The following is a 15892-nucleotide window of genomic DNA, read 5'->3' on the forward strand; positions in this document are numbered from 1 at the left end:
AAAAACTGTTTTTTTTCAAAAACTAATTTCACCTGTTTTTAAAGATTTTTAACAAAATTTTAATTTAAAATTATTATTCAATGATTTTCATAAATAATAACATTTTTTACAGGAATTTAATTATTTTCATAAATTCATAATAAAAAATCATCGCAAACTTTCAATTTTTTAAAAATCTTTAAGGGAATTTTAATGAAATTCCTCAAAAAATGTAATTATTCTTAAAAATTTTTATTAAAATTCAGCAAAGAAATTCAATTATTTAAAAAACTTTTGCTACAATTTATTTATTACAATTCAAGTATTATTTTCAATACATTTTTCAATACATTTTTAATTAAATTTCTTCAAAAAATTGAATTATTTTCATTAAATAATGAAATTCTTTGTAACAATACAATTTTTTTTCAAAATAATTTTCTTAAAATTCTACGTAGAAATTTAATTAATTTCAAAAATTTGTCAAAATTCAATTATTTTCAATGTCTATTATTTCCAATAGAATTTCACAAAAGTATTCAATTATTGAAAAAGATATTTTAATAAAATTCGTTTCAGGAATTCAATTATTTTCAAAAGTATATTCTAATTCTTCGCAGAAATTCAATTATCTTCAAAAATTTACAAAAATTCTCGTCAAAATTTCAATTATCTGTATAAAAAATAAAATTCTTCTCCAAAATTCAATTATTCAAAAATTTCAAAAATTATAATAAAATTCTTGGCAGAATTTCAATTATTTTTAATACAATTTTCATCAAATTTCTCAAGAAATGAAATTATTCTTAAAAATTTTCATCAAATTTCTCAAGAAATGAAATTATTCTTAAAAATTTTATTAAAATTTGTCAAGAGAATTAAATTATTTAAAAATTTTGTTGATAAAATTCTTTATATGAAAATTTAATTTTAAGAAACATTTAATTATTTAATAAAATATTTTTTTTGTAGTTTTAAATAATTGAATTCTCGTAGAATTTTCTAATAAATATTGATTTAAAAATCAATTTCAGTTAAAATTTTAGATTATAATTTAATATTGAAAGCATTATGGTGTAGATTTTTAGAAATAATTGAATTTTCAAAAGGTTTCAAATTAAAATCTCTGAAAATTTTGAACTTTTTATACTTTTAATTAAGAATTCTGTATAGAATTAATTTTTTTTCAAAAGTTTAATGGGATTTTTTTTAATTATTTAAAGTTTTTAATTTCTAATATAATTAATTGAGGACTGTCAGAATATTTGAAATTTCATAAAATTAAATTGTAAAAAAAAATTTGAAAATTCTCAAAGAACTTTTTCAAAAATTATTTTTAAAAAATTGATAAAGTAGCAAGTTTTAATTATTATAAAACATGAAGAAAGCGATTATTCCGAGTCGAAGACTCGGAGTGATCGATTTCTTCTTGTTTTATAACAATTTTTTATAAGTTGTTTAATTTCAAATTTTTGAAAATTTTAATTTTAACTTTTAAAAAAGTTTCTATGCTGTGTGGGCAATTATACTTAAAATTCGATAAATGTCCTAAAACTACATGTAATTGCTTAAAAAATGTTCTTATTTTAAAATTTTTAGACTATATAAAAATACTTTTGTACGAAAGGGTTTGTCCCTTATGTTTGAAATAAATATTATATATAGCATTCAGCGTATTAGGCACGTAAAAGAGAAAAAGTATAGCCCACGTAGGATTTTAAGCCCAATAAGTACAAAAGATATATATTAACTACATATGTGTGTGTTCAGCAAACACTTAAGAAATATGCCAAATACTTGGAAGGATTCTAAGTAAAAGCCAGGAATAAATTTTAGTATATACGTAGGCACGCACCTACGTCTCTTCAACATCAGGTCAAAGTCAACATATAAGATATCGGAATAAGGTATAATTTCCATTACAAGCTAATAAAATCCCAGAATAAACTTTGCAAGAGCATGACAGTATAGAAAATAACATTGAGCTTGTAAATATGGAAGAAAAAAATGTTTCCGGCAAAGATAAATGTCGACTTTTTCAATTATATGTATATTTTCTCGGATTATTTGATCTTATTACTCATCTTTTTATTTCATTGCAATAAATGCAGGATTTATAACTTTTTAATTCTGTAAAGATCCTTCTGTAGTTTTAACATGAAGAATAAAATTAAAACATTTATAAATGACAAAAAAATATTAACAAAAAAAATTTGTTTACCAGTAAAAATTTATAACGATGATAAAAACCAAATACTGAACAATTTAAAAGTTTGTAAATTTTTAAACGTTCCTAACGCGAATTGCTACTTGTCATGAAGATCTTTTTGTTGCTGCGAAAATTAATTATTGTTCAAAATATTATTCATGATCTAGTATGAAGATCTTTTTACTAATATAAAACTATTTTATAAAGTTTGTCAGTGATAAATAAATCAAAGAGGTCTAATTAGTAATTACAAGATTCATTTAAGCGGGAATATTGTTTGAATTCAAAAGACGTTTTACTCTTCTACGCAAGCGTATAAAATATGAAAACTTAGGAATTCCTTTTATCGACAATGTGCTGATTAATCAGCTGACAAAGTAAAAAAAAAAATAAAGAAAATCTATTGTTTTTCTTTAATAATTACTTAAACAAAAAGTGGTTCAAAAGAAAATAAAACATTTACAACAGATACTGAATTCCGAATTAATTAAATAAATCATTTTGTTATGGTCCTTTATATTCCATAATCCAATCACGAATAAGCAAAGTAATTACTGTAGTTACAAATAAATATGGAAGACAATGCTAAAAAGGTTAGTTCTTTTAACAAAATATTTTTTTCCGTAACATTAATATTATAATTAGGATTATTAAAAATATTAATAAGAATGAAAAATATCATAATGTAATTGAGGGCTCGGATCGAAGAACCGACGTTTGTAAACGCACAGAACATTGCGAAGCGTCGGTTCTTCGATCCGAACCCTCAATTAGCAATCATTTGACAAATTTGCAAAAAATGATCCATATCTTATAAAATTTGATGAATTTGAAATTTTACATGTTGAACCTAATTTTACTAAGCGATTCTAAGGGCGAATTTTTTCTTTTTATAAAAAAGGGGAAAAGATTGTATAATTTTGATAAATGACTATGACAATTAATGTTCATATTATGTAAATTTTAAGTTAAGTAGTTTTATATCAAATAACTATTTGGTCGAAAAAGATTTCGGGAATAAGCATGCGCCTCAAAAATATGCCGCGCTCCGATGAAAGTAAGAAGTAATTTTTAGGTTATGTTTGTTTCATTTTTACCTTAATTAAAAATTTCTTTGTTTAATTTAAAACTAAAATACGTTTTTATTAATTATTTTGGATGCAATAAAGATTTGAACATCAGTGATTTATATAAAGAGTGACTCTTCTTCGTGTATTTTTATTTAAATAATTATAAACATAACCTAAAATTCTTCATCTTTCTTCAGAGCATGTCAGGAATTTTCGTTCCTTAATTTTTTAAACTCTATTTCAGAATATGAGTAAAATGAGAAGAGGAAAATTAAATAAAAATGATGATGCAGACAATCAACATAAATTTAAATGTAAAAATTGTTCAAGAACATTTTCAACATCAACAGGTTTAAAACGTCACAAATGTCGTAAATTAACTGAATGTAATATTTGTGAAAAGAATTGTTCAACAAAACGCGATTTATCAGCACATCTTTGGACACATCGCGATGATTTAAAACCATTAGTTTGTAAAATATGTTCAAGAGTATTCGTTTGGCAATCGGATTTAAAAAATCACGAACTTTATCATCAATCCGGACGTTCGTTTCCATGTGACAAATGCGATAAAATATTTCGTACAAATTATCATTTAAAAATGCACAACATTTGTCACACAAATGAAAAACCATTTCAATGTAATATCTGCAAGAAGAGTTTTAATCGTCTCACTAATATGACAGCGCATAAAATGATTCACTTGAAAGACGATTGTAAACCACATAAATGTAAAAATTGTCCAAAAACATTTCGTCGCGCCGATCGTCTTGCAGTTCACATGCAAACGCATTCGAAAAAAAAATTATTACGCTGTCAATTTTGTAAACGTGCTTATGAAAATTTCTACGATCTCGAATCACATTTGCATGTGCATAAAAAGAAAAATTCACTAACATGTAAAATTTGTTCGCAAACATTTACAAAACTTTCCGACATTATGCTTCATGAAGAGAAATTTCACAATAATTCAAAACCCATTTTTAAATGTACACAATGCAAGGAGAAATTTAAGAAAAAAATCTATCTTAATAATCACATGAGAATTCATTATCAAAATAATAAAAAGAATATTCAAGCAAACTCCTACGAATGTGATATTTGTAAAAATTTATATTCAACATATCGTAATATCGAGCGTCATATTAAAATACACATGAAATGTTTAGACGTTCACGATTGTCCAATTTGTGAGAAAAGTTTTTCGCGTGAACAACAAATGAATAAACATATTTTAACGCACGTTGGCGCAAAACCATTTGTCTGCGATATTTGTAATAAAAGTTATTCACAAAAAAGTTATCTAATGACACACATCAGAGATGTTCACGAGTTGAAAAAACATTTATCATGTAAAATTTGTCATAAACGATTTGTAAAAATATCACATTTAATAAAACACGAGAATTGTGTACATTCGTTAAAGAAATTTTACGAATGTAATTCGTGTGGAAAAAAATTTTACGCCAAATCCGATCTTATTGTTCACATGGGTAGTCATTCTAATGATAAACCATTTGAATGTGATATTTGTCTGAAGAAATATAAACATAAACATTCAATGCTCTTGCATAAAATACGAGAGCATAATTCGAAAAAAATAGAGCGCAAAAATGGGAAAATTGAAACAAATAATGACAAAGAAATTACAATCAATAATTTAAATGAAAATAAATTTTCATTGTGCAATAATGACAATATTTGTCGAGACAAAGATAATGTTGAAGTTTGTGAAAATTCGCAAATTTTTAAGATTGAACCAAAAAATAATTTCGATACAAATTTAATAAATACGAAATTTGTTGATATTGTCGTAAAACAGGAATATAGTGAAATGTTCGAAAATTTCGATATTGAGATAGAAGATGTTAAAATTGAACTAGAAGATTGAATCTTCAAATATATATTCATTACAATAAAGGCCTAGGATCGACTTTAAGACGCAAAAAAAATTGTTTTAAATATTTTTTAAAATTTTTTAAAGATAATATAGTTTTTTAAATATTTAGTGAAATCTCTAAAAAAAATAATTTAAATTTGATAAAAGTTTTTAAAAAATAATTGATTAATTTACATTTATATTTTTTATATTTATACTTATATTTTTTGATTAATTTATACTTTATTAATCTTTTAAAAGAATTGAAATTTGTTTAAATTTTATAAAAAGAATTCAAATTTTTTTTTTAATCTTAAAAATAATTGAATTTTTGGTTAAAGTTTCAAAAAATAATTGGAATTTGGTTCAATCTTTTTTAGAGAAAAAATTAAAATTTAGTTAAAATTTTTAAAAAGAATTGAAATTTTTGTTAAATTTTTTAAAAAGAATTGAAATTTTGTTAAATTTTAAAAATAATTGAAATTTAGTTAAATCTTTTAAAAAATAATTGAAATTTGGTAAAATTTAAAAAAAAACTGAAATTTGGTTAAAGCTTAAAAAAATAATTGATATTTGATAAAATCATTTAAAAATATTTGGAAATTTGGTTTTATCTTTTTTAAAAAAATTGAAAATCAGTTAAAATTTTTAAAAAGAATTGAAATTTTGTTATATTTTTTAAAAATAATTGAAATTTGGTTAAATCTGTAAAAAATAATTTAATTTTGATAAAGTCATTTAAAAATAATTGAAATTTGATAAAATCTTCAAAAAAATAATTTAAATTTGATAAAATCTTTGAAAAATATTTAAAATTTGGTTTAATCTTTTAAAAGAATTGAAATTTAATTAAATTTTTTTAAAATGAATTGAAATTTGGTTAAATCTTGAAAATAATTGAAATTTGATTAAATCTTTAAAAACTTATTGAAATTTGATAAAATCTTTTTAAAATAATTAAAATTTGATAAAATCTTAGAAAGATAATTGAAATTTGATATTAGCTTTTAAAAATAATTGAATTTTTGAAAAATATTTTTAAAATATCCAAATTTTTAAACATGATTTCTTCGAAATTTTAATAATTTGTCTAAAAATGTAAATTTTTAAAAATATTCTAATGTAATCGTTCGAAAATAATTGAATTTCTAAAAAAAAAATTGTGTATTGTTTTAAAAAAGTAAATTAATTTTTTGAAGAATTTTAATTAAAAATTTTGAATAAGTTTGTTTTTTCCAACACTTAAAAATTATTCTAAAAAATTATAGTGTTATTATTTTTTGTATATGTATTTCAATTTTCGACAATATGTCATTGAAAATATTGAAAATAATTGAATTTTAAAAAATTAGAATGAAAAAATTCTGAGAATTACTTTCTTTAAAAATATTTTAATGATAATTTTTAGAAGCTAATTTTGATTAATTTTGATTTTTAAATTTGCACTTGAAGATTTTTCATTAAAATTTTAGAGAATTCAATTATTTTCAAAATTTGCAATTAAAGTTCATCAAAAGATAATTTTAAAAAATTGTAACAAATTACTTGGAAATAGGTAATCAATTATTATTCTTCAAAAGACCATTTTAAAAAATTGTTACAAAATACTTTGAAATAATCAATTATTTTCTATTAAATTTTACAAAGTTTCAATTATTCAAAGTCTTTTTAATTGTATATTTCGAAAATTTTATTAGAAAAATTATTCAAAAATAATTTTTGAAAAATTTGTCGATAGTTATTTTTCACGCCTTATATAAAAATCGAAATAAGTTGCGTTTTATACTAAAATCTGATATTTTGTTGCAATATTTCGAAACAAAGCTTTCTTCGTCTAACAAGGATTGAGAAAAAAATTCCCTGACTTTTTACTAATTTTATTTCTGCTTTCTTGGCACCAAATATGATAACTGACATATTTAACAATAAATTAATATCTAATGATAGAAACAAACGGTAATAAAAATCTTTTAAGTTTTGTAAGATTAAAAAAAATTTTTAATTAAACAAACAATTCTAATTTTTATATAAATTTCCCTGACTTTGAATGAAATTCTCTGACATTTCCTGACACCCTGAAGAAAAGTCGAAAAAGTCGCAATTTTTTAAGTTAAGTCGAATAAAGTCGCATTATTTTAGAAATGGTCGAAAGAAGTCGAAAAAGTCAATATCCGAGGCCTGAATTTTAACTCTAAGAAGTCAGGTTATTTTAATTTTAATACAATTATTTTCTATTATATACTACAGTTTATATTCAAATTCCAAAAAGTAGAATAAAAACAAATTATATTTTAGTGACAAGTTTTTGAAATTTATTTTTTATAAAAAAATGTACATTAAATGTTTATAAAAATATAATACTTCTAAGAGTAGATTATTTTAAAAAGACTATTCCTTAAAGTTTCGCTGAAGGAACTTTTATAAACCAGGGTTAAAAATAAAAAATTTTCAACGTTTGTACAAAAGAGATGTTTTTTTTGGCAAAAATAAATAAATATCCAAAAAATGTGAGTAGACATTATTTTATTAAACTACTGAAAAAATACTTATTTACATACTCTATGAAATTGTTTTCTTTTTAGAGTAAAAAAAAGAGAAAGTTGAATGAATGATTTCCAATGATTTTCGAAAAAGAAAAACTAAATACAATAGTAAGTACTTAACATTTACAAATTTATCCTAAATTACTTATCAATTATTATAAAATAATTGATACCAATTATAAATAATATTGGACAAAAAATGCAACAGAATGGACAATGAAAAATTGTTATCAAAATACGAGTTTTTTTTCCTTGTTTCTTTTACCACATTTTTTTTGTACTGTATTGTAGATATTACATACAACTACATTACGTACTACAAAGTTTCAAAATTCATGCGGTAACTTCTAGATTTTAGAATTTACCGTTTATTTAGTTTTGTGTTTGTGTGTGTGTGTTATTTTTTTTTTTAATACTAAAGGAACAATATTCTCATTTAATTCAATTTAAATGTTTTCTTTTTTGACGTTAATACAATAATAATGATAAAAAAAAGGAATTGAATTTTCTGCTTTTCCTTAATTATTGTAATTAAACTTCACAAGTCACTCTTAAAAAATATTACTTCATAAACGAGAGTCGATTGCAGAATATAAAAATGATGAGTTTCCATTTTAGTCCTTTACATACGACGAGAATTCTCAAGTTCCAATTTCAACATTCAATGGAATATTCTTCTTGATTAATTGTAATTTCAAGGTGCTTAAAATCTACCGTCCCTCAACTGCAAAAAAAAAATTTTGTTTTTAATATTCATTGTAGTTTTAAATCGGATTTCAAACATTTTTAATGAAATATTTAGAAAAAGAATAGGAAAAAAATTTGCAAAGGAAAATTAATTTACGTTAAAGTAATAAAGATAATAAAATGTACTATTTATAATATAAATTATAAATTTATAGTTAATAATAATAATTTCAATAATATTAGTATTTGTTGAATATAAATAATAAATAAAACAAATGCTATTGAAAAAATACGTAATTAAATCTTCAAAAATTAGGAGAAATAAAAAAACCAAACAGAAGTATTTAGTAATAAATAATAATTTTTTTTTAAAAACTTACTATAAGAGGCGAGATCAATTTCATCAGGTAATTCCGTAATATTTACGTCAAATCGTTCTTGAACATCGTTCAAAATTTTGGCGTCACTCTCGTCACTCACGAAAGTAATGGCTAAACCCTAAAATTGAAAATAGAAATTTTATTCTTCTTTTTACTGCATTTTTTTATTAATTATAATTAAAAACAACAATAAAGTAAATATCAGTATAAAATTTTCGATGAGGAAGTAAAATGAATAAAAAATATAAAGAATTTAATACAAAGTAGAACAAAAAATCAAAAAAATGAATATAAAATGCAAAATAAAATAAAATGGATTGAAAATAAAAAAGAAAATTATATAAAAATATTTGAAAATAAAAAAATCGATTGATTAAAATTGTTACTTTTCAAATTAAAATAAATACCTTTGTGCCGAAACGTCCAGCTCTTGCTACTCTATGTAAATAAGTATCTGAATCTTCAGGCATGTCGTAATTGAAGACAATATTTACTCGTTCAATATCCATTCCTCTGCCGAATAAATTTGTTGCCACTAAAATTCTCTGCAATTCGGTAAAAAAAAAATTATAATTTTAAAGAAATAAAAAAAAAAATTCACGGATAGTTTCAGATTCATACAAGCAATCAAAAATTATACTCACAAAAATTTAAAAAGCCAAATTTCATATACTTACGCACGCTCATTCATAAAAGTCCCATTTTCACAAACAATAATTTTTTTAAGCATTCAAATCAAAAGCATCATTCAAATTAAAAGCTTGAGTTGAAAAATGCGATTGAAAATATTGAAAATAATTGAATTTCAAAAAAATTAGAATGAAAAAAATTCCGAGAATTAATTTTTTTAAAAATATATTTAATATAATCTTTAGAAGCTAATTTTCATTTTTTAATTTACACTCGAAAATTAATCATTAAAATTTGAGAATTCAATTATTTTCAAAATTTGCAATTAAAATTCTTTAAAAGATGATTTTCAAAATATTGTAACAAAATACTTGACAAAAATCAATTATTTTCAAATAAATCTTACAAAATTCGAATTATCTTTTTGTCTGTTTAATTGTATATTTCGACAACTAATTAATTTAGTTGATTAATTAATCTAACTAATTTAATTTTCAAGATCCATCAGTAGTGGGTAGTGGTAAAAAATCGTTGTCATCATTCTTTGGCTAAGAGAAATTTAACATCATTTGGATCTCAAAAAAAAAAGAAAAGAAAATTGAAATAAGTTGCATTTTATACTAAAAATGGCGTATTTTGTTGCAATATTTGGAAGAAAAGCAAAGAAAGTCGCAATTTTTAAAAACTAAGTTGAAAAAAGTCGCATTTTTGGAAAATAGTAGAAAAAATCATAATATCCGAGGCCTGAGACTTCATATCACTTTAAAAATCACTACACAAACCAATCTCAAAATTTTAAAAATACATATAAAAATCGCCAATACTTCCAATCCAAATGGTAAAATAAAAATCGATTTATTTAAAAGTCGATATATTAATAACAAAGATCACAGTGATTTTTTTTATGCAATATTGGGCAAAAAGGGGGATTTTATTTTTCAAAAAGGGGATTCAGTTTTAAAAAAAGGGGGATTTTCAAATTAGTAAAATTAATTTGTGACTTGGAAAAATTTCCTTTAAAAAATAATAAAAGTTAATATTAAAAATTGGTATTTTTCAGAATTACTTTTATTATTTTCAAAGAAAATTTTTTTTGATTTATAAAAATTACACTAAAAAAAATTTATTTGATTCAAATACCTAATTAATTGACTATTATCAATTAAATATTTCCATGAATCAAATAATAGTTATTGGAGTCAATAAAATTGTATTTGAACCAATAATTCAATATTTGAAGCAAATACCATTTAATTGACTCCAATAAATATTATTTGATTCAATTAAATATTTAATTGATAATAGCAAGTAATCGATTGTCAAATAAATTTTTTTTTCAGTGTAAACAAATTTACTTCGAAGATAATAAAATTTACTCCGAAAAAAATAAGATTTTTTATGAGTTTTTCTTAAAAATAAGGGGAAAAGGGGAGAAAATGTATAAATTTAGGCGTTTCAGTGAAATTTAATAATTTAAGGGGATAAAAAAGGAAAAAGGGGACTCACTGTGATCCCTATAATAATAAATTTATATCCGTAAATTTGTAAAAATACAAATAGTTAAAATTTTCAAATTTTGAAAAATGTGTCAAAAAACAGAAAATAAATTTTTTAAAAGCAAGTTTTAAAATAAAAAAAGGAATATCAAAAAAAGTAGGTTAAATACCTTTTGAAAATCCTTGAACTGCTGGTAACGTGATAATCTTTCTTCTTGCGTCATTCCACGATGAATTCCAATAGCCGGGAAATTTTGATCGGTCAATAGCGTCGCCAATGCCATACACCTTTGTACGGATTTAACAAAAATCACAACCTGATTGAATTCAAGAACATCGAGAAGTTCAAATAATTTTTTGTTCTTCTCGTTTTCTTTCAATTTCACGTAATGCTGCTGCAAACCATGTAATGTGAGTTTCGCTTCATCATCCACGTAGACTTCCATGGGCTGTAGACAAATAGATTGTTTTTGTTTTAAAGAAAAAAAAACTCACTCTACCCCGACAATTCCTCCATTTTTTTTCACTTTTTAAAAAATCTAAAATCAAATCAAAAATACCATAGAAAAAGTTTTAAACTCGAAATACAAACTTTAAATAAAAAAAACAAAAATTTTAATTTCTTGAATTGGGAATTTTAATTCAGTTAATTTAATTAATTTTTTAAAATAAAAAAGAAATTAAAAAAAAAACCGTCTCAATGACACTAGGAACCCAGGAATCGATCTCTTTTATAATCTAAGGCGTGCCACCACTTCTCTATTAATTTTTTTTTTCAGGAGGTATGTTCAATCGTTGATTGGGTTATTTTTTTCTAACTGTTGTTACATACGGTTCGGCGAATTCCACCTCTCGGTAGTGCCAACACTCAATGTAAACGGTCTGCAGTCACCCTGACAGAGAATAAACTCGGCGCACCCCAGAAATTGAACAGCCACTCCAGACTTCTCGATATCATATTCCTCTTTCTCTCTCACATCCAAGTCTTGTTTAACTTGTATCGAACATGCTCGACTAATTTTTTTTTATAAATTCTAATTTTGCAACCCTTTTTGGCTTCTCGTACTTTTTTTTATTATTGAAGATTTTTTTTTTTGATTTTATAAACAAGGAATTGTTTCCTACTTGGAAGGTTGTTTTTTCGGTAGGAAAAAAAATGATTTTGGTCGATATGGAGATGTATATTTGATGGATATCGGATTTTGGTAGACGAGGATTTTGACAGACGAGGATTTTGACAGACGTGGATTATATTATTGATGGACTTCTGCAGGGGGATTTTCTCAAAGGAGCATTTTTCGTAGGATTTTTTGTTTGGAATTTTCAAATCGAGGAAATTGGGAGTTTTTTTAAGGCATTATTTCCCCAGAAAACTAGTGTGTGTTTTTTTTTGTTCAAAGAATAGCGTTCTTGAAAGCGGAAACTATCCTAAACCGCGGGTGCGCCTCGATCGAGATTTATGAGCTTTGTCCTGGGACCAAGTGAGGACGAACGGAGATCGAAGAGAACAGGAAGATTTTTGACTAATTACATCTTGCATGAATTTCTTGCAGACTGGTCGTATGTCCTTTGATAAAGTGGCGCTGAACATCATCACTTGTTTGCCATGTGGTGTACTTCGGAATATTTCTTGTACGTCTCTTCGCATATCTGTAAAAGGAAAGAAAAATTATTTAGAAAAAAAGGACAAATGAATAGATAACTGAGACTTTGCACTAGATAATTAATTTTGAAAAAAGTAGTAAAAAGTAGCAGCTTTCAAACTAAAAAAAAAAATTACTAAAAAAGTAGCTATCGAAAAATTAAACTTGACGACCGAAAAAACTCGTTTTAGACACTTCAGAAAACTGACAAAAATTCCTAATCCATATTTTTTATTTTCTTATCCAGATAATAAATTGAATTCCTGCGCAACGAATTTTATTATTCATTAAAAAAATTTCAATATTTATAAAAATAATTTAATTTTTGCGAAGAATTTTATAAAAATGTGATTCTAGTATTAGCGAAAAAAATTCTCAAAGAAAACAGAAATAGTAGCTTTTAGTGGCTGAAATCTAAAAAAAAGTATCCAAATAGTATCATAACGTAAAAAAGTAGTAAATAGTAGGTTTTAGTAGATGAGCGCGAAGCCTGCTAACTTTTCACTAATTTAATTTTCAAAGATCCATCAGTAGTGGGTAGTGGTAAAAAATCGTTGTCATCATTTTTTGGCTAAGAGAAATTTTACATCATTTGGATCTGGTAAAAACAATTCAAAAAATTTTCCAAAAAGAACTAAACTTACCTAATAGTTCGAGCATTTTGTCACATTCGTCCAGAATAAAGTGTTTCAAATGCTTCAAATTGAGTTTCTTGCTCCGGACTAGCGCCAAAATACGACCTGGTGTTCCGACTACGATGTGAGGACAAGAACTTTTCAAAACCTCCTCATCCTTCTGAATAGGCAAACCTCCAAAGAATACAGCCACCTTAAAAAGAAGAAAAAAATTATAATCTTGCTCTAAAAAAAAAGAAAAGGATGTTAAAAAGAAAATTATTTTAAGGTTTCATCAGTAGTGGGTAGTGGTAAAATGGTTGTCATCATTCTTTGGCTAAGAAAAAATTTACATCATTCGAAATCCTTAAAAAAAAACTTCTTAAAATAACAATAGAAATGAAATATTTCTCACCTTAACTTGGGGCATGTATTTACTGAACCTCTCGTACTCTTTGCTAATTTGGAATGCAAGTTCTCGCGTGTGACACATTACAAGTACATAGACTTGATTTTCTGTGAGTTCAAGTTGTTGAAGTGTCGCGAGAACAAACACGGCAGTTTTTCCCATACCGGATTTTGCTTGGCAAAGAATATCCATGCCAAGCACTGCCTGTGGAATGCATTCGTGTTGAACTGTAAAAAAAGAAAAAACCATAAGTTTCTCTAATTTTTAGCGAAAAAAAAGGAAATTTCACAAGTTCGATAAAAAATCAGAACAGATAATTCAATCATGATAGAAAATCAGTTGTCCCTATCTGTAAAGTCATCATACAATTTTCCAATTACTATTTATAAATGCTTAGAAAATAAAGTAAAGAAATTGATTTCAAATTTTCTTATTCTTCAAAATTTCAATTTGTTTTGAAATGAAAATTATATACCTTCAGAAGGATGTTCAAAGCCGCAATCGACGATGGCTCGCAGGATTTCCGGCTTAAGAAGGAAGTCTCTGAATCCACTGCTATGGATTGACACATATGTACCTTTAACTTCCTTCTTGGCAGGAGCATCACCACTTCCATCGACAACCTGCTCGGTTTGTTCCTCATCCTCGTAATCCAAAAGATCGTCGTTATCGGCCATTTTTTCTAATTTCTGCAAAGAAAAACAAATCATTAGCCTCCACAAAGAAATACAATGATAAGAATTATAAAAAAGAAATTATTTATATTCAGAACAGATATAATTCAATCACAGAAAAATCTGATGTCCCTATCTGTTAGATTCATCATTTTAAAATTAATTTAAAAATTAATTTTCATATAGTGGCCAAAGTTTTAGTTTATCAATTTCCCTGACAAAATTCTCTTTACAGGAAAATATGAAAGTTTACGGAAAATGAGTAAAGTTTATGAATTTTAATAATTTCTAAAACTTGAATTAAATTATTTTCTAAAATTTCCAACTATAAAATTTATCTCTAAATCAATTATTTTAAATAATTTACCGAAAGTTCTTCTAGAATTCAATTATTTAATTATAAAACCACAATTTTTAATAAATGATTGAAATTTGATAAAGTTTTTTAAAAATAATTGAAAAATATAAAAAGTAATAATCAAATCGAAATAAGTTGCATTTTATATTAAAAACTGATATTTTATTGCAATATTTGGTAGGTAGAAAAGTCGAAAAAGTTGCAATTTTCAAAAACTATAATTTTCTTCCTCCCCAGTTGTTTTGTTTATTAAAAAAAAAAATTATCCGCTTTTCAAATAAAGTCAAAAAACTATTTTTCTCTTACAATATTAAAATAGAAATTAATTTTACAAGAAAGTAGAGAATATAAATAAACCCTGAATTTATAATTTACAACTGAACAAATTCGACCTTTAAAAAGAAAATTCCCAGTTTATGGAAAGTTTCCAACCAATCAAATTATTCAAATCTTTTTCGTATAACCTTCAAATTATCTACAATATAGAAAAAAAATAATCTTTCGTTCATATACTTTTTATCGACCAATTCACCAAAAAATTTGATAAGCAAATAAAATTACATAATTCATTTAATGCCACGTACGAAATAAAATCCCTCCGATCTCGGAATTCATGGAAAAATCCGCCATTTTACACGAAAACGGTTTTTTTTGCCCCCCTTTTTTTTAACGCATAACGCATTTTAACGCTATTTCAAAAACAAAAAAAGACTCAAATAAAATTAAAAAAAAGATAGAAAAAAAAATAAAGTACAGAAATAGGAAAACAAGCAATAAAAAGTAAAATAAAAACATCCGGTAAAATACAAGCGTGATGCTAAAGACGCCATTACTCCATTTATAAATTATAATCGATAAAGAAAGAATTATTGAAAGAAAAACATTTTTGTTATAGAAACAAATATTCTAACCTTGATATTTATTATTGTAAAAAAAGACCGAGAAGGAAAATATGAAAAGAATGTGCATTCTTTGTTTAAACAAAGTGTAAATTAACAGAATGGAAAAAACTAAAGTGCATCGTGTATTTTTGTATGCATTTATATTTTTTCTATCGGCATAAACTTAGACGATGGTAAGAATATACGTTGGATAAAAGTGGATTTTTACTTACATTGATATTATGGAAGAGACGCTACAATTACACGTAGTTCTCTCTGAAAATGATCGCACACACACCGGAAATTCCTCTCTCTCTCTCTTTTTCTCCCTTTCTTTCTTACACTAAATTAAATAGTGTAATGACTAGCAGGCAGACGACGCCAAACTGAACAAGAAAGACTGGAATGGAATGTGGAATGACGCCATTACAAAAAAACGG

The 15892-nt window shown here is 24.4% G+C and overlaps 2 protein-coding genes across 2 annotated transcripts; one reads left to right on the forward strand and one right to left on the reverse strand.

The window, feature by feature from the left end:
• Positions 1–2540: 2540 nt before the first annotated feature.
• LOC122502451 (zinc finger protein OZF-like) lies at positions 2541–5225 on the forward strand. Its single transcript, XM_043612506.1, has 2 exons — positions 2541–2781; positions 3503–5225. The coding sequence occupies exons 1-2, from the start codon at positions 2761–2763 to the stop codon at positions 5147–5149; spliced, it is 1668 nt and encodes a 555-aa protein (XP_043468441.1). The 5' UTR covers positions 2541–2760; the 3' UTR covers positions 5150–5225.
• Positions 5226–7904: 2679 nt separating this feature from the next.
• LOC122502452 (ATP-dependent RNA helicase WM6) lies at positions 7905–15855 on the reverse strand. The gene is made up of 9 exons (XM_043612507.1): positions 15686–15855; positions 14015–14228; positions 13546–13766; positions 13161–13344; positions 12405–12523; positions 11044–11322; positions 9155–9292; positions 8748–8865; positions 7905–8404 (listed from the first exon to the last, which is right to left on the reverse strand). Exons 2-9 carry the CDS (start codon positions 14214–14216, stop codon positions 8391–8393), a joined length of 1275 nt encoding a protein of 424 aa, XP_043468442.1. The 5' UTR covers positions 14217–14228; positions 15686–15855; the 3' UTR covers positions 7905–8390.
• Positions 15856–15892: the final 37 nt, after the last annotated feature.

The sequence above is a fragment of the Leptopilina heterotoma genome, unplaced genomic scaffold (genome assembly GCF_015476425.1).
Source record: "Leptopilina heterotoma isolate Lh14 unplaced genomic scaffold, ASM1547642v1 Lhet_23, whole genome shotgun sequence".
Classification (NCBI taxonomy): Eukaryota; Metazoa; Arthropoda; class Insecta; order Hymenoptera; family Figitidae; genus Leptopilina; species Leptopilina heterotoma.

Bases quoted from the DNA above. Each gene is read 5' to 3' on its own strand.
- LOC122502451 (XM_043612506.1), top strand. From the start codon at position 2,761: ATGGAAGACAATGCTAAAAAG. The intron at 2,782-3,502 runs GTTAGTTCTTTT...ACTCTATTTCAG, and splicing joins TGGAAGACAATGCTAAAAAG to AATATGAGTAAAATGAGAAG.
- LOC122502452 (XM_043612507.1), bottom strand. From the start codon at position 14,216: ATGGCCGATAACGACGATCTTTTGGATTACGAGGATGAGGAACAAACC. The intron at 13,345-13,545 runs GTGAGAAATATT...CTTCTTTTTAAG, and splicing joins AATACATGCCCCAAGTTAAG to GTGGCTGTATTCTTTGGAGG. The intron at 9,293-11,043 runs GTATTTAACCTA...ACCGAATTGCAG, and splicing joins AGTTCAAGGATTTTCAAAAG to AGAATTTTAGTGGCAACAAA.